At 43.2% G+C, this 18586-nt stretch overlaps 1 protein-coding gene across 2 annotated transcripts in view; it reads left to right on the top strand.

Moving 5' to 3' along the window:
* NLRC4 (NLR family CARD domain containing 4) overlaps positions 1-18586 on the top strand; it is a 291519-nt gene that overhangs the window by 265656 nt on the left and 7277 nt on the right. The window contains exon 8 of one of the 2 annotated variants that reach the window (XM_086926855.1): positions 17415-17591. In XM_086926855.1, coding sequence (XP_086782981.1) covers positions 17415-17591 — 177 coding nt within the window. The remainder of the gene's footprint in view (positions 1-17414; positions 17592-18586) is intronic. The other variant, XM_086926856.1, reaches the window with a different exon arrangement.

Here is an 18586-nt window from a genome sequence, read left to right as displayed (position 1 = left end):
AAAAAGGGGGATAGAAGTAGTGCTAGTTGCTATCGTCCAATATCTTTGCTTGACTCAACATCTAAAGTCATGGGCCGAATGCTGTTGGCCAGGCTAGAGCAATGGGTAAATTAAAAGAATATTTTATCTGTAGCTCAGTATGGCTCCAGACGTGGCGTTGGGACAGTTGAACAGTGCCTGAATTTAGAACTAATAGTAGGAAAATATACCTTTGCAGGGGAGGGCTCCCTTCACCTCTGCTTTGTAGATATGTCAAGCGCATTTGACTTGGTGAATCATTCAAAGTTATGGGAGACACTGAAAGGGATGGGTGCCCCGGAGGACATTATTAGTTTCTTATCTCATCTATGTTCAACTATCTGCAAAGATACGTTATGGAATACATGGGGAATGCACGAAGCACTTTAAAATTACTCGCGGAATACGACAGGGCTGTACTTTTGCCCCTCTTTTGTTTTCACTTTATATAAACGGTGTTGATATTCTATGCAGAATTTTGGGGCAGATCTCCCAATGATTGGTAAGCGGGCCACACCCCTATTACTGTACGCCGATGATGCTGTCCTAATTTCTAGGACGGCAAACGGCTTGCAGACTCTGATGGATAAGTTTACAAGTTTTATGACGGAAAAACACTTAAAAATTAACCTGAGTAAGACTTTGGTTATGTCCTGTGGTAAAATAAATATTAAAACAAAATCACATTTCATTAACGGACATTCATAGAGAGAACACTCACATTTTCTAACTTAGGGATTCTTTTTAATAGTAAGGGTATTTGGAACACACACGTAACCCTATGCAAGCTGAAATTTGTGAAAATAGTGGAGGCTATCTTTAGATTCTCCCAAAAATTTGGTAATAAACCTATTCGGGAGATTCTTAAATTATATGGAGCAAAGTGTATTACAGGGAGTTGGTATGGGGGGCCCTATGGGGCCAGACGGATACTACTCCATTACAAATCCTTTAAAACAACATTTTAAGACGCTTGGTAGCCGTCCCTGTGGCTACCCCTTCCATGATCTTGCATAGAGAAACTGGAACCCTGTATATACACGACTCGATTAGTATGGGCACTTTAAATTTGTGGCACCGCGTTTGGACTAGGGAAGAAACTCACTTTACGAGGGATATAATTTTAGATTGTTTGTCCCAAGACTGATGCATGAAAATACCCTGGTTAAGTTATATTACCGGTCTCCTAGAAGAATGCAATATTACTGTGAATTACATTCAACCAGAAGATGCACAATATATTAGTAAGTTTGAAATAAAAAGGAGATTTCTGAGTGCGAGGGCAGCCCTAAGAGATGATGTTCCAAGTTCTATCTTATCTTGAGGGACCTTTTGCAACGGGCTTACAACCGTATCTCGTTTTTATAAGAAATGTACAACATAGATTCTACCTAACCAGAATAAGTTTGAGCACATTACATTATTTATTTGCTTTCCCAAAAAGGGGCAAGTGGTGCTCTAAACTTCCAAACTGTCCGTGTGACGGTAGGTCCAAACAAAGTACCCTTCACTTTTTATTATTTTGTAAATTTTATACAGATATTAGGAAAATGTATCTTTGTCCAATTTTTAAAGTTAACAGCCTGTTCTCCTGTAAAATAGCTTTTAATTATTTACGTAATTTGGAAAACATTTCAGTCTGCAATGGAGTAATTTGTTATATAAAGCTGGCAATGAAACAAAGGGATGATCTTGCTTACTTAGAAAAATTGAATTATGAATTAATGTAAGCATATTTGTATAATGATCCCGCATATTTTTAATTATGTTAAGATGTTGTGTCTTCTGATATACTACTTTGATATATTTTCGTTTTGATTATAATGAATTTTTTTGTATAGTATGCTTTTGTGGACATTTTTGTATGATCCGAATAAAGTTTGATTTGATTTGAGTGCAGGTGGTCAGAGCGCTGGTCAGAAGTCGTGCAATTAAATGTTAGCGCACCGAATACCAAAGATGCGTAGTCCGGAATCTACTTCAGGCCTCTTTAATCTACTGCCAGACACTCCTTGACCCATTTTCTCACTCTGGCAGGTTCCTACTTTTTTCCTTGGTGATGGTTTTTGCGTCTTTCTCTTCCTTCACCTTTCCACTTTGTTTATTTTTCTGTTTCTTGCTCTCGGGGAAATGGCTGATCAGGAAATATAAGTGCTGGTCCCTTAACTTTTTGCAATTGCAGGGGTGTAGCTTGGCCTTGTGCCGCTCGTGGGGGTCCCTGCGTTTGCCGCCCACGGCGGCTGAATGTAAGGGGGCTGCACTGGCGATTTCCGCAATGGCCACAGGTAAGAGTGGGGGATGGTTGAGTTCCCACTGCCTCCAAAACTTGTGCCGCCACCCGTGTCAACTGCCGGCTCAAATTAGGCACTGGCTTGTACCATCCAAGTGTCTCCATTACTTATGCTCTGATTGGTCCATTGCCATTGCTCATCACAGTGACGTTCTTTTATAGGTGGCATGTGAGGCTTGTGCACTTGCATACCACCTATGCCTGGCACCGCTGACTCAGAAGGTTCATTGTTTGTTGATGATTTCACCTGAAATTTGGACTGTAATCATGATTCGGTTACATATTTGCAACTTAAGTTCTTTTTCCTACAAGCAATAAATACAAATGTAAAAAAACCCATTGTATGTCACAAGTTGATCCAAGTGCTTTATGGACTTGGGAATAGCATGGCAACTAAGGTTCTCCTTGAAACAATTCTAATTAGGATTCATCTCTCTGTGCCCATGTGATGAAAAATCGCCGCAAAGCTTGCTTAGCTCCTATCTTAAAGGAGATGGGCTTTAGAAAACGTAAACATGCCTTAATTTTTCTTCAAATGCTCTCATTACTTGTCAGGTGCAGCAGAATTTTTCATTTTTAAAAATCTGCTATTGATTACAGTAAGCCGTTAATTTTCTAATCGACTGCTGTGTAACAGGCCAGTTTAGACTGTATAATCTTACTATTTTTTCCATGCGATTTATTAGTTTTACAAATTGTAAGTACAATATTTGTCACTTTTTAATATTTCATGTTTTATGTACTTTTATGACTATTAACCCATAATCGAATAAAGTTTTGTAAGAAAGAAATAACACGCTAAAATCGGTTATTAGTGCTCTGATTTGACATGTAAATCCATATTTGATGGGCATATAATCCACCTGCCTTTAGGTGGATATGTGCCTACAATTGCTTGCAGTAATACCGCACCCGGGCATGCCATGTGCAGTAACAATCCACGACTTGAAATGGAATTAGCTAGGCACTCTTAATGAGTGATTTAGAGGTGACTATAGAGTAGCCGTTGATTGTAAATGTAAATGTAGTTGAGCTTATATAGCGCACAGCTACCCGCAGTGGGTGTCCCGGCGCTTGCTTAGGGAACCCGTCCTGATATTCCCCTGTGTGATAGCCCCAGCGGGTATCCACAAGGTGAAAGTCAGGCATCCCGCCGCGAGGGGCCGTTGTGGAGATTAAGCAAGCTATTGCCCAGAGTCGCAGAGTGTGAACCCGTGAGTCGAGAAGGCACCGGAGCGAGAATTATCGAGTCCGTGGAATTTTTAGCCCAAGACCCGCCGAGGCGGGGAATTGAACCCTGGTCCAGGACCGATCTCAGCTTCCGGGTCTGCCGCCTCTAACCCCTGAGCCCACTTCCTAGTAATTTCGATATCATGTCTTGAAGACCTAACTGGTGTCTGCTTTTTAATGTGATTCCCTTCAAGTTTGCTAATTCTATCACTGGCATTGCCCAATACCCAATTACTTAGTCTGGTGTGATTTTCCCTGATCACAAAATATTTTTGACTGCAAACTATCTCAGCTGGTTAGTAGACTGTATCATAAAATAGGAGTGTCTTGATTACAGATTTACTAGTAATTTCGATATCATGTCTTGAAGACCTAACTGGTGTCTGCTTTTTAATGTGATTCCCTTCAAGTTTGCTAATTCTATCACTGGCATTGTCCAATACCCAATTACTTAGTCTGGTGTGATTTTCCCTGATCACAAAATATTTTTGACTGCAAACTATCTCAGCTGGTTAGTAGACTGTATCATAAATTAGGAGTGTCTTGATTTAAAGAGAGGTCTGTTGGTAAGCAAAAACGATCTCATGGACTTTTTTTTAGTTCAGCGTTGTTTTTAACAAATGTATTACCCGTTTACTGAATGCTGCCAATTAATTTATTATCATCTTAGTTTGGTGTTTCTCTTGGCAAAAGCATGCTTTAATTCTGGAATCAAAAGACTCTGATGCAATAAAAGATATTCAGCATGTCCTTCTCCCTGATGGAAAGCATGTGATTGGCTAATTCTCATATCGGGAAGCTGACATGCGTACATTGTTGTAATCAGATCAGCAAACGTGTTCATGGAAATAGCTCATGTAAGTTTTGACTTAAAAAACGGTAAATTAAACAAAGACTGGGTTATTCACAAAGGTAATTTATACTTGTGAGTAATTTACAAGTGTCATTTTACTCTTACACTTTTGAGTAACCTTATTATGTTGGACTATTCACAAAATAGGAGTGTAAAGTTACCCAAAAGTGTAGACGTGCACATCTCCACCCCCTGAAAAAGGGATAGCACCAAATTTACAAGTTTAAGTTACTATGGCCAAAAATAAACAGTTGTATATCCAGCACTTCACACGGCCAACCGCTGCAGTACCCTCCTGTTGAAATTAACGGAGGTAGCGACTTAAAATAAAACCACATTGGAAATAGTAAGTTCGATTAAATTATTTAAAATAGTTAAAATATAAACATATATAATTTTTTTGTTTGAAAATATGTAAAAATATAGCATATTCATTATTTCATTATAAAATATTCACACAATTTTTTTAAATTTAAAAATGAATGTAACATTACATTTTAATAAAATATAATTACATTACTTTTTTACCTGCATTCATCAATTTTAAAAATTATTAATGCATAATAATTTTTTTGACTGTAAGTGGCAATTAATTTTTTACTTTGAACTTCAGCAAAATAATTTTTGTTTAACTGAATATATTTAAATTAATTAAAGATTGATTCAAAATGAAGATAATAGTGCTGTAGCATTTTTTTTCTTTAGGTCTACCTTTAAGGTAAACATACATGTGTGGGAATCTCCCGAAAGAAGAGATAAGACAGGTGGGGATTTACACTTGTAGGTTTGTCTGTAGCATTTTGTAGTACTTCAGGAGTACTATTGTAGTACTCCTGAAGTACTACAAAGTGCAGTTTGTGGGTAGGTCCTCCAATCTTCATAGTGCCTCAAATAATCAATCAATCAATCAGGGGTTTGTAAAGTGCGGCTGCTCACCAGTGAGGGTCTCAAGGCTTGGGGGGTGCAGACCCATCTGGGGCGCTGGGTTAATTTGAAGGGTCTGGGCTGTCAATGTCCCCACTCATCCTGCTATGGTGGGTCGGCCGGAAGAACTGGGAGCACAGCAGAGTATTTTAGCTAAAGTCAGACACTGTAGTTGGGCCGAGCTGCAGGTGGTGTGTGCGGGTAGTGTGGATCAGACAGTGACCACACTTTTAAACAGTCTTTAAACTCCCTTGCTTTAAAATTCAGTCACTGTCAGCCAAGTTGGACAGGATAGAAGCTTAGTGGATCTGTCTCCACTTCCACTGCTGTGGAGGCTGGGACTAACGTGGTATATATCTTCTGGCTGTGCATGCATGAATGCACTCACTTTCAACCTTTGCATGTCAAATCCACCTAGCCTCTGCACTCATCTTCTGACTGGCTTCTATTCTGCTGTCGTACCTACAGCAGCAAGCGCCGGCCGCAATGTAGCCGACAGAAAACAATCTGATATGCTTTCAAGTAAATAAGTCAAGGAACAGTTTCTTTAAATCTCCCTCAACTATTTCCAAATGTTGGCATGCATTGGTCTGTGGAAATGAGAAACCCTGGCATCCCGACCTAGCAGACCAAGTGAGAGATGTTTGTAGCCAGGATTGCAACTTGTCTCAGTGAAAAATATTGGCCATTTGGGCATGTTTTGAGATTCTGGAAAGGCCAGGATCAAGACTATGAGTACAATGTATGCAAAACGTTCAACATGCTTTTTTAACACTGCAATTTAGTTGTGCCTCTGTTTGTTTTATTAATCATTAGTGGATAGTTTGGATATCTCTAAACCACGTTTGGAGTGCCATGGATTTTATTTATGTTTGCACTTGAAAATTCAAGTGTTTAATGCTGATAAATGGCATCATGTCTCTACATCAAGACAGCTGGCAGTAGAATGTAGAAACAGGTTTTTGTATGTAAGCGTCCCTGCCACACAGATCCCCATCTATCAGTCAACCTGCAGCTGTCCCTTTCAGATTGTGCCCGCTCTTAGTTCTATTACATCATGACATTTTTTCATACGATTCCAGGTGCAGCATGTTAATACATTAGCACAATATTGCAACTGCCTTTCCCAATGTTTTTACTGACATAGGTAAAAATAATACATCATTCTTTCCAGCCTAGGATCTTGTGTAACGGTCCAGTAACAAATCAGCTGTACATGGCTCTTTCTGCAGCACCACTTTCATCTTGGAAAAAGCCCTCAAGCGGTTCCCAACATACCATAAACATAACACGAACTTCAGATCTACCCAGGTTGCCTAACCAGTTCTAGGATAGAACTAAGTATGCCTATCTATACTACTATTATAAAGGAAGAACTTTGAACCTTTGAGGCGGGTAACCTCGGGAACCACAGTGCCAATCCACACACCTGATACATCGTTGAAATTGTCAGGGTGTGCAGATGGACATAGGCTATATAAATTAAAAAAATATAAGTTATTTAAAAAATGTACGAGAAAAAAAAAGTAGTCCCATGGAAGTAGCGCCAGCCGCAACGTGCATGCTGACCTCAGGAGCGCGGGGAGGTGCGCAGTCCAGGAGCGCGAGGAGGAGCAGCGGACATGAGCGCGAGGAGGAGCGACGGCAGGCGGGGAGGAGTGGGCAGGAGAGGAGCGGGGAGGGGAGGAGCGGGGAGGAGCGGGAAGGAGCAATGAGGAGCGGCGGACTGGTGAACCGGTGAACTCAGGAGCGCGGGGAGGTGCGGCGGATGAGGTAAGGCTTCGGGGGACCTACGGAAAATGTCGGGGCAGGCAGGGGCCCTGAAGCCAAGGTCGGATGGGCTGCTACTCCGGGGGACCCACGGACAATGTCAGGGTGGGCGGGGGCCGGGGTAGGCGGGGGCCCTGAAGCCTGATTGCTCCCGGACAAGGTCGGGACGGGCTGTTACTATTTTATAAGAGAGAAATGGTCGTTGCACTTGGCCATACCTCATTCCAAGAAAAATGTATTTTATATTGATGATTGTTGACTATGCAATTAGATATCCTGTGATCATTCCTTTGCATGGTACTAAGGGCCCTGATCATTGCCCAAGCCATGATTGAAAAATTCTTAATGATTAAGAAGCACTATTTGTTTCCAAATTAGTGGGTCAAATCGGTAGACTCCTCAGATTGAACCAAATAAGGACTGCAAGCTCTCACCCACAGACAACTGGGTTATAGAGCCCACATAACAAAACCCTAAAAGCCCTCTCTGCAAAAGAATCATCTCCTGAGTACAAGAGATTTACTTCATTCTGGATTAATATTGTACAAAGACACAGAGAGGTTAAATGAAGAAAGACCACTCTCAGGATACTTTGTCCAGTTACAAGATAAAATGGAGATCATGAAAGGGCCAGTCCAAGCAAAAACAAAGATATGGCCAGGAAACCCAAATTCAAGAATTCAAACTGGATGACAAATTGCTGATACTGCCTCCCTGTTCTGATGATATACTTATGTCCAAATACCTGGGTTCATATACATTTTTATAAAAGCTCTCCCTAATAACATATAGAGTTGTTCTTTCTCAGCAGAAAAAGAACCTAGCACATGAATTTGCTAAAGTAATACTAAGGGCCTGATTATGAGTTTGGTGGTCCATGGGACCGGCGAACCCGTTGTGATGTGAAGTGGTGGTCGTGGACCGCCTCACGAGGGGTCTAATCGCTGCATTACGAGGAATGCGGTCGAACTGTGAGGGGACTGCCGCAACCGCCGAGGATCTGCTATCCTCAGTGGTGGCGTGGCGTCCGAGGCCGCAAGATGCTTGGTAGTGCCACTGCGACACCACCAAGCAGATTATGAATTTCCTCCCCGCCTCACTTTTAATGGGTGTGTGTCCGCTGGTAAATGTTTGGCAGTGAGGAAACAAAGGGGGCCCTACAGGACCCCCTTGTGCCTCTTTGCCTGGGTACACATGCAGGGGGTAATGGTGTTCCCCCCTGTGTACATGCACCCCCTGTTCCTGCAAGGCATGGACTTAACAGTCCTTGCCATGCAGGAATTGCCTTTGACGTTCCCATTGCAGTACCTTTTTCAAAGGCACCGCCATGGGAATGACAAAGGACTGCCCACCAGACTACAAAAATAGTTGTAATTTGGAGGGCGGCCAGCAGTGGGTTTTGGCAGTGCGGCTGCGTGGCAGCACCTCTCCCACACCACCAAAGTCCGTAATCAAGCCCTTAGTCATATATACAGTTACCTTTGTGAATTTGCCTCATTATCTTCTATACATTTTAATAAATTATCACAGTTTAATTAAATGATGTCTAGAATGTCTTCAGCAACTATCTAAACATTTAATAAAAGAATTCATCCTTATAATATCTGCATTGTGTATCATCAGAGCGAATCATATGCAACTAAGGGAAACATCTGATTTGGTTTTGTTTAGGAAGTAACTAGGTGCTTTTGATTATTCCAAAATTGTATTCAATATGCAAGGAACTCATGTAAAAGGATTGGGTAGCTATAGTAAAATATCATTGCCCTTGCTGATAGTTTCCTTTGGATTCTTCTATTTGAATAGAATGTATAAAATAATTGTTCCACTGCCAATAAAAATAATAAAGATGGAAGTGAATCAGGTTTTATTGTAACACAATATTGTCTAGAGGAATAGGATACAATATTATTGTAGGAATGACACCAAAAGGAGCAATATGTGTGTGTATGTATGTATGTATGTTGTATTTCTATTGCACAGACCTAGCCAAAAAGCTGCATAGTGCTGTGTAAGGTCAAAGACGGGCATAAAGACAAAGAGTGATAGGAGAGGTAGCTGGTTTGTTGAGTATTAATTCATTGTAATGTAGTCTTCAACTCTTTCCTAAATTGGAGCAGCTTTGGGACAGTACTGATGGATAAGGGGGTTGTGTTTGAGATCCTAAGTCCATAGAAAAGGCCTGCTGCCTACTTTTTTCTTTTATTACTCTTCTTAGTCTGCAGTCTGATTGTGACCTGGCTGCGGGTGTGCCGAGAACCACCAGCGAGAACTGCTGGTCATAACGGCTTTCTAAACGATGCAGCTGGTTTTTAAGATGCTGTATGTCACTAAGGGGAGCCAATGGAGTTCCATCAGGATGGGGTTATATCTTTATAGGCCTTAGATGAGACATGCTGATGCATAGAGGATGATCTTACGGGGTGCCAGGGTGGAGTGTGGGAGACCAAAGAGCAGGGTGTTACCATCACCCAGATGCTAGCATGTGAGGCTTGAACAACAGTTCTGAATTTGGTTTCTGGAACAACTGATTTAACTTTCATTAGAAGAAAGAGCTGGTGCCAGGCCATCTTTTTTTTTTTTTTTTTTGGCAGTGTGGTCCTAGAGAGTGAGGTTGGTGCACGGGGTGAATCCAGATGACTTGACATTCACTGAACGTTGGGTTTTGAAGCTGTCAAAGTTCTTGTCATTGAGCCATGTTTAACTATTTGTTGTTGGTTGATCTCGGCAAATAACACTACTTCTGTCTAGGTAGGGCTGAGCTTCAGGTAGGCACCGGCAATCAATTTCTAGATGATATGCAGGCTGTGTTTGAGGCATTGGATTTTTAAAGCAGACGAGCCTTTCATGTAGGTTTGTGAATCTTCAACATATTGGTGAATCTTGATGTTGTTATCTGTGAGTAGAGCACTAAGCTCCATGTAGAGGTTGACGATGACAGGGAACTCCAGGAGACTCCACAGGTATCAGGGATCTTTTGGGACCTGGAAGTCCCCTTGTGAACAAAATGGTATCTTTTGGAAATGTAGGAGGAGACTCAGTAAAGGACATTGCTGGTGAATCCCATTCAAGACTCAATGGTGCATATGAGGTGGGGTGGCTGACTGTGCCAAATGCATCTGAGAAGTAAAGAGGCAGGGGTCATCTTCATCTGTGGTGAGGAGGCCATCATGTACAATGTGTAAGGTAGTAGTGTTCGTTCCGCAGCATGATCTGAAGCCAGACTGGTAGTCATGGAGGAGATGGTTAGCATTATTGTGATCTTGGAGTTAAAGACATACAGTCTTTTCCATGATATATGATAGTTATAGTACTTTGCTTTCCAGCTCTGTCCCCCTCACCGTATCTCCGTGCTTGTGCATATTTATGAAGATAAGCAGTCTCCCTCTCCGCCTCTCCCTGAAATTCTGTTAGTTTGGATCTTATTGAGGCCAAGACGTCCGCAGTAGGGCGGATCTGGTACTCTCTTTCAAGTGCCCCAATTTCTGCCTCTAGCCTCCCAATCGTGGACCTGATATCTCTCAGCACTTCCGTCTTCATGGCGATACAGTTGCCTCTGACAACCACCTTGAAAGCCTCCCACAGTGTACCAGGGGAGTCTACCGTACCCTCATTTAGTTCGAAAGACTCTTCGATTTTCTCTCTAAGGCCCTCTCTGAAGACCTGATCCAATAGAGCGCCTGTTGGAAATCTCCATGTGAATGGCTGCAGGTATGATTCAGGAATGTGCAGACGAACCAGTACTGGTGCATGGTCTGAGAAAGTGCTCGGGAGATGTTCAGCGCTAGCAACTTGTGTATGCATGTCTCTCGACAATAGCCAATAGTCTAAGCGAGACCATGACTGTATATGGTGTGTAATACATGTACCTTCTCTATCTACAGTATGCAAAGCTCTCCATGTGTCAACTAACTGCAAGTCCGGCAGAATATCTCCTAAAGCCTGTGCAGCCCTAGGATGGTGCTCTCTTGCAGTGCCCACCCTGTCAAGCACCGAGGACAGAACCACATTAAAGTCCCCGCCCCACAGAACTGAAACCGGCATGAACACTTGTATTTTCTGGCAGAGGGCATAGAAAAAATCTGGGCTATCACAATTTGGGCCGTATACATTCACAATAACTGTAGGTGTACCATGGAGCGTGCCATGTAACAGGATGAATCTGCCCTCACGGTCTGCTACAGTAGTGTGGGTTTTCCAGGGAACACCTTTACGAATAAGGACTGCGACTCCTCTTGAGTAGGAGGAATAGCCAGACGCAACAATCTCGCCCCAGCACGTATTTTTCAGAGTATCTATCGCATCTGCTCGTAAATGCGTCTCCTGTAGGAGGCCTATATCAATTTCTTTTCGCAACAGATTTGATTGTATAAGTCTTACTTTGCTCCGGTCATTAAGACCTCTCAGGTTCCAGGAAAGGCACTTTAATTGTGCTGCTACTGCAATTTCACCACCAGCATCTTTTACCTCAGGCATGCCCAGTTTTCGTGTAATATGTCGTACCTAAACATCAACTTAACAATGGATAGTACTGACACAGATGTGGCAGCATAGTGTGTGACTGTTGAAACTCGCAAGACAAAACTAACTTTACCCCCCCCCCCCACACCAACCCCCCAATCAGGTTGTGTACGTGCTCTCCCCCTTTAACAAGCCGATTGCAATTTAACCAAGGTTGGGAACTTGCGGGGGTCTTACCTGCGGGGTATATGGGTCGATCAGCTATGCTCCCCTACACTCTTGGCAGGGTGGCCGAGCAGTGGGCAGGCGGTCTTGTCCCCTCCCACAGCATTATAAGCAATTAAGCATAACCAGCTGAATTCAGCACCCAGTCTAAGGATAACATTCCCATGATGGCGCCATTTAGTTATTTTCCAACATTGTCCCGGGAACATAGCTTTTTCCCACCAGCACACCCGGAACCCTGTCTATAGCACTTATCTGTGTCCATGATGCGACGAGCAGCCCCAGTTCACTCAACGTCACTAAGTGGGTTCTCCGGATTTGGGTCAGGCACCCCATCTCGTTGCTTGTGTTCTTTCTACATTTTTTTCGCGTGAGCTAAGGTGGCCTTTGCGTCCGTAAAGAACAGTGGTTTACCATGCCCTTGTATTCTGAGCTTAGCTGGGTAGATCAAAGCGTATCGAGTCCCGATCTGTTGGAAGATTTTTTGGCAGGGAGGAATTTTCTGCAAGCGTTTTGGACTTGTACAGTGAAATCCGGGTAGAGGGCGATGTTGTTGCCCTTGTACTGTATGTCTCCTTTCTCTCTGGCCATTCTCAATATATTGTCTCTGTCTCTGTAATTCAGAACTCGGGCTAATATCGGGCGCGCCGGGGCGCCCTGCTTGGGCCGTGGGCCTAATGATCTGTGGGCGTGCTCGATCAGAAACATGGGCGACAGGTCTTGACCAAAGAGTTCCGTCATCATTTCCTCTATGTATTTTTCCATATTTTGCATGTCCGTCGTCTCCGCAACTCCTGTAATACGTATGTTGTTCTTGCGAGACCTCAATTATAAGTCCTCATTCTTTTGTTTGATTAACTGAAGCACGCCATCCATTCCTCGCAGTTTCTTATCAAGTTCCGTGTGGCCTTCCTCCGTTTCCGTGACTCTCGTCTCTAGCACGCTGACCCTTCCTTCCTGTTTGTCCATGCGTTGCGTAATACGGTCGATTCTCTCTGCAAGAGTGTCCATTTTAGTGTCCAAACTGTGCAGACTAGTTTTTAGGTCTTTGAACATGGAGCGGATATCGTCCTTAGGTGGCGGCTGTTCAGCGGACCCCGTTGGCTGTTCCTGGTGGGTCCCATCTACATCTTTAGCCTTATTCTTTTTCTTGTCAAAGTTTATTTTGGGCTGCCGTGTTTCTGGTTTGCCCATGTTAGCACCTGAGGGATATCGCCCCCGACCCCGGGTCCTCTGCACCAATATCACCGCCCCTCACCATCCCGCCTCTCAATAAGGCTGTGTCCGCTTGGGCCCCGCTCACCATGCATCTGTTTCCTGCGCTTCGCAATCAACAGCTCCAAGCCAGCGGCACCCAGGTTCTCGTGGTATGTTCCAAGCACTGCTGGGCATGTGTTCACGTTCCACGCTGGTGTCTCCCCTCCCGCGAAAATACTGGACAACCAGTCAGCGAGTCTAATCTTACTGTTCGGAGCAGGTGTCACATAGCATGCAAACGGGCTGTCGTCTCACTAATAATGTTGCCCCTGACATATCTCCTGCACCGCAGAGTTGCAGTCACGCTTCGCTTGTGCGTGGTCTCTTCTGCACTATGTTGTGCCCCCAGGTATTGTGTCCCCAGGTGATGGCCCAGGGGGGGGAACCCTGTATCCCCTTGATGTTGTCAATTGCAGATGCCCACAGGGCGCAGAGCCCAGCACAACATGGCAATGTAGCAGCAGTTTCCAAGGACCCGGGGGGTACACAAGATCCACACTCAGTGGGCTTACAATTAGACCCCGATCAGGGCCAGCCTTGTCCGCTAAGGCCAACACCCCTTCCGTCGCCTCAGGTGTCTCCCGGGTACCGCCGACGACCAGGGCCGCGATGATGCGGCACAAAATGGCGGCTCGTCCTCACTACGCTATCCGGCCTGAAATGGCGCCGGAGTGTCAGCAGCTCCTCTCCTCACTTCTTATGGCACATTTGCGGGGGGGGGGGTAAGCAACAGCAGTGCACGAGTCAACTTTGCCGGCGAACCCGTGATGAGCGCTACCATGCGCGGGATGGCCTCTAGCTTACCGTCCCATTCTGTCTCGTCCGGCTCCAGGTATCAGGTCGCCGCCCCTGCGTCCGCCTCGCTTCTCAGGTGACGAATCTGCCTGGCACTCGTCTCCGCGCCAGGGGCCCGATGTCCGCCCCAGAGCGCCGCACCAAGGCAGTGCGACCCTTCTCGCCGGCTGCCCCTCTGCTGATCGTAGTCCGCATTGGGCTCCCCACCTCGTGTGCCTCAAAATTTAGGTCCCGGCTTCTTCCGCGCATCCTAGGCCTCGGGCGGCGTCAGGGAATCAGCTCCTCCGGGCGGCAGCTAATCATCGAGCTCCCAAGTTTCCAAACCACAACTCGCTGGATGCCTTCCTTTATGTTTCCGCCGTGGTTGGGTCAGACCAGCAAGCCGATGAGCGGATTAATGTACGGATTATCCAGTCGGCCGGCGGAGCTGCTCTAACAAGCAGCCATTCCGCAACTCGACCAAGCCACGCCCCCATTGAATAAGAGGTTGATTGCATTGCATGATTCTTTGGAGTGAGGAATAGGTGGGTCATTTGCTGCTGTCCTTGATTGTCTTGATAGGTGCTGGGCTTGTGTTGGTGGCTTAATTGATGGTGTAGTTATAGTACTTTGCTTTGGCTAGTGTGAAGACCTGTCTGTATGTTTTACAGAGGGACTTCAGTATCATGGGGTCATGAGGAGTTTTGTATTTCTTCTTTTTTCTTTCCAGCTTGTGGACAAATTGTTTTTTTGTTAACAAGGTCTTCAGAGTATCAGGCTTTGGCTTGCACATGCATATTTTATTTAGGGCACATAGTTTCCTAATTACATTATGGAAGTAAAAGTAAAATCTTTCACATCGTTTTTCCAAGAAAGTGGTTTAGAAGGATGTTGGTGTCAGACATGGAGTTGATAGTGGTGTCACACAAGGAGTTGATAGGGTGAGGGATGAGTTCAAGCATTTCGTTGTCAATGGCGAAGTCGTTGAAGGATCTGAAGCTATGGTCTTCTCATTTGGGTCGTCCTCAGTTTGTTGGTAGGATGATGAGTTGGGAGAAAGTGACGTGAAATGGGTGGCTTGGGTTGTATTATTGTTGATGTTGAGAAGACAGTGTTTAGGATGTGGCCTTTGGAGTGTGTTAGTTGCATGACTTGCCTTACCCAGTTCAGTGTGTCACTGAGGGTGAGGAACGTGCCTCTTATTTTTTTAATCTTGTATTGTCTCGTATGTTGGAGTCACCCAAGAGCGTGGTGTGGGCATGTCCGATGAACGAAGGGGTGAGGAGATCTGAAAATGTGTAAATGAATTCCTTGTTCTGTCAGGCCTGAAGATGAGATTGAAGGTGATTATCTCAGTAGCGGGATAGTCGGGAACGGCATGCCCACAGCATCATAGAGTTCAGTGTTACATGCTTGCCTAGTGTGCAGGACTAGGAGGACTTATGGAGGACAGTAGGGCCTCCTTCCTTCTTATGTTCACCGTCCATGCAATGGATCCTGTAGCCTGTGGGATGAAGGATGTGTAGAATGCGTGAGATTGTTGGGGTGAAATATGTTTCTGTGATGAGAAGGGAACCAAGCTAGTGGTAAGTGGTGAGGCCTGCAGAGTGAGCATTACTGAGAGTTGGAATGTGTGTATTCTTGTTTGTAGTTAATGTGATGTGTAAGAGGGTAGGTCAGTGTGTTTTGTGAATGCTATATTAGTGTTTGGGTCATCTAAGTATGGATGTGAGTGAAACTGTAATGGGGTGCTGGATGAGGTAAATTAATATATTTTAGCTTGTATGTTTCCGTGAACAGGGGTTCTGCCCTAAGGCCCTCATTTCTCTGTGCCTTTTACTGGTCACTCACGGGAGACCAGACACCCTGAAGAGTTGATTCGAGTAGGGAGAGGGTAGGAGGTGTTGTCACTTCCTGAACAGATGGATGATGGGGAATGAAGTCCACTTGCCTGGATTCTTCTTTTGAAGCCTTGCACTTTCTTTATTTCCTTTCCATAACATGAATATATCATCTATGTACTGATGATACATTAAGATATGGGATTTCCATTCCAGGTTTGATAGAATATGATCCTCCTCAAATCTCTCCATCACGAGATTAGCGTATGATGGTGCCATACAATTCCCCATGGAAGTACCGCTCAATTGGAGGAACCATTCCTCCTTCGACTTAAAATAGCTGTGATAAAGCGAAAAGTTAATCAACTCCATGATTAAGACTTGCATGGTATGTTCAATCTCGAAATGCATTGGAGAATTGATCAAGAATTTATAAAGTTACATGGAATATATTCATTTCTTTTGGAGTGAAGACAAAATGTGCATTTACTTGAAATAATAGAAGGAAATAATACACGTATAAAAAACTACATTGAACTTTGATTGTCATGAAATTATTGAATGAATAAAATTCAATTTGTGAATGAACGTGAAGCTCTTTTTGTGATCACTAGAGGAGTGCCCCACTGGGATTTGTAACCAAGTTTTTTGGAAACACACAATCGTGCATTATTTTTACATTTTATTGGACGGAAAACGTACCCCTGGGAGCAATCTAAAATTGATAAACTGCCTTATGAATATATGTTTCAAAACAAAACGCTTATAATTTTACAGTAAAAACAGGGTGGTGCACTTGCCTCAAGTTATTTATATTATATTAGAAACCCATGATATCACTTGTGTAAATGGATTACTGGAATTAATGAATGTAATATAAATATTTAAACATAATACGTAAATGAATACCAAACTTACTACATAAAAGTAGGTAAAATAGTCCAGTATACACAGTCAATGGCTTTTTCACTGTCTAAAGTCAGGAGACCACTTTTTACAAAGAGAGCTACCCCTCTACATCAAAGGGAGCAGGTTATATCAGTCTTATGTCATTTTTTACACTGTACTAATTGCTAAATAATATGATGACTTTTTTGGGATGGAAGTAAAGGATTTCTGTTGTAACATTGCAATAAAATGTATTAGTGCTATATTGTGAAAGCTCGTTTTAAATTGCAATGTAATGTGTTACAAATATTATTGACACAAAGTGAATTGTATATTTGTGTTAAATAGTGATATACTAGTAATATTTAGTACATAGCTCATTAGAGGTTTTAAGAAAATATTTTCTATATTGATATTTGGCCATTTATGGTTCAAAGTTAGCTCAAAGTGCAGTATAATTTGTTGGATGGCTGATAACACTAAGAGACCACAATGTACATTAAGAGGAAAATCATTTAAGATGTTATGCTTATATAGGCAGTTTGCAAGAATATTTGGTTTTGCCAAAGCTTTCTTTGGGAAGAGAGTGATGATAGTGTTTCAGATTTTCTGGGTTGATTCTGTTTGATAGGAGGCACCTAAAATGGTGTGGTATTGTTTTGTCAGAGGAGAGGAATTACTCCATGCCCAAAGGTACACAGGGCTATGAAGGCAAGTAATTCATTTTATTTTAATGCCCAGTCTCAACATCTCCTCATTTACTGGGGCCTGAATGTGGTAAAGGCAGATTGCAGCTGAGATAGGGTAGACAAAATGTTTCTTTGAGCCATAAGGATGGTGCATTGTTCTTAAATGACGGCTGCTAACCAAGTTCCATTTTCAGTTGACAGCCTGCAAATTCTGCAGTGTAAAACACAGATGACCACCCTAATGCTGCCCTCCGGACCTGGTGTCAACCTTTGCCTGGATAAACTACTGGTGCTGCTAGAACATATGCCTCAGCTTCAAAAACTAAGCCTACGGAACTGGAGCCTGGGGTTTGCTGAGATTATAAAGCTAAGTATGTGAAAGGAACAACTTAAAAAATATATGCTATTTCTCTTGTCCTTCTGCATAGATGATGCTGTTGTATACTCTGATAGCTGTTCCGTCTTTCGAGGTGTAGATTTGGGACTATTAGATGCTTCAGTAGGAGGAAAAGTGCTGAGCTTTAGCGCCTGTTGTTTTCAGTAATTGTCTTAAATAGGGCATTTGTCATCTGATACTTATGTTTTTTTGAGTACAACAGACATAGGGCCAGATGTACGACCCTTACATTTTCTGACTCGCAAATTGCGTTGCTATGCGACTCGCAAAATGCAATTGACAACAGTATCTCAGACACTGTTAGCGATTCCTAATGGGGTCAGAAATAGCCTGTCTCATTAAAATTCACGAGGCAGGTGCTATTTGCGACCCCATTTGGAATGGCCAGCACTCACAGTGATGGTGGCCTGCTGGGGTCAGCAGACCAGCATGTCTGTGACTGCTTTTTTGATATAACATTTTTTTTATATGCAGCCCGTTTTCCTCATCGGATGCATTTCAAAAAATAAACATTTCTGTTTAGTTTTTGAAGAGCAGGCAGTGGTCCCTGGGACCTCTCAGGAATCACAGTTGCAAGACACACCCTTTCACTCACACTCTTGTACTTGTCCACAATAAGATCTGACAGAGACGCAAACAAGTTTAAAATATTTATTTTAACTAACGTGCTCTAATATGCAGTATAAGTGCCATAATAAGCAAGAAAATGCATAACGCAAATATGATCAGCGTAGCAATTAGTCCACAAATCATTAAAGGAGCTGTCATTATGAAAAGACAATATAATCTAACCTCCCTCCCCTTGTATAGAAGCAGAGTGATTGTATATTAGAAGATCTTCTGGCACTATCTGCAGACCCCGTAACTCAGTCTATAGATGATAGACCTACATCATAGGTGCTCTCTTGCTCTTCTCCCTGGAAAGGTCCCACTCCAAGTGTCTGCTACCTATTTGTGTATTCCAATAAC

This window comes from Lissotriton vulgaris, chromosome 6 (assembly GCF_964263255.1).
Source record: "Lissotriton vulgaris chromosome 6, aLisVul1.2, whole genome shotgun sequence".
NCBI lineage: Eukaryota > Metazoa > Chordata > Amphibia > Caudata > Salamandridae > Lissotriton > Lissotriton vulgaris.
The sequence above is the reverse complement of the archived record's forward strand: the minus strand, read 5'-3'. Positions and strand labels throughout refer to the sequence as shown.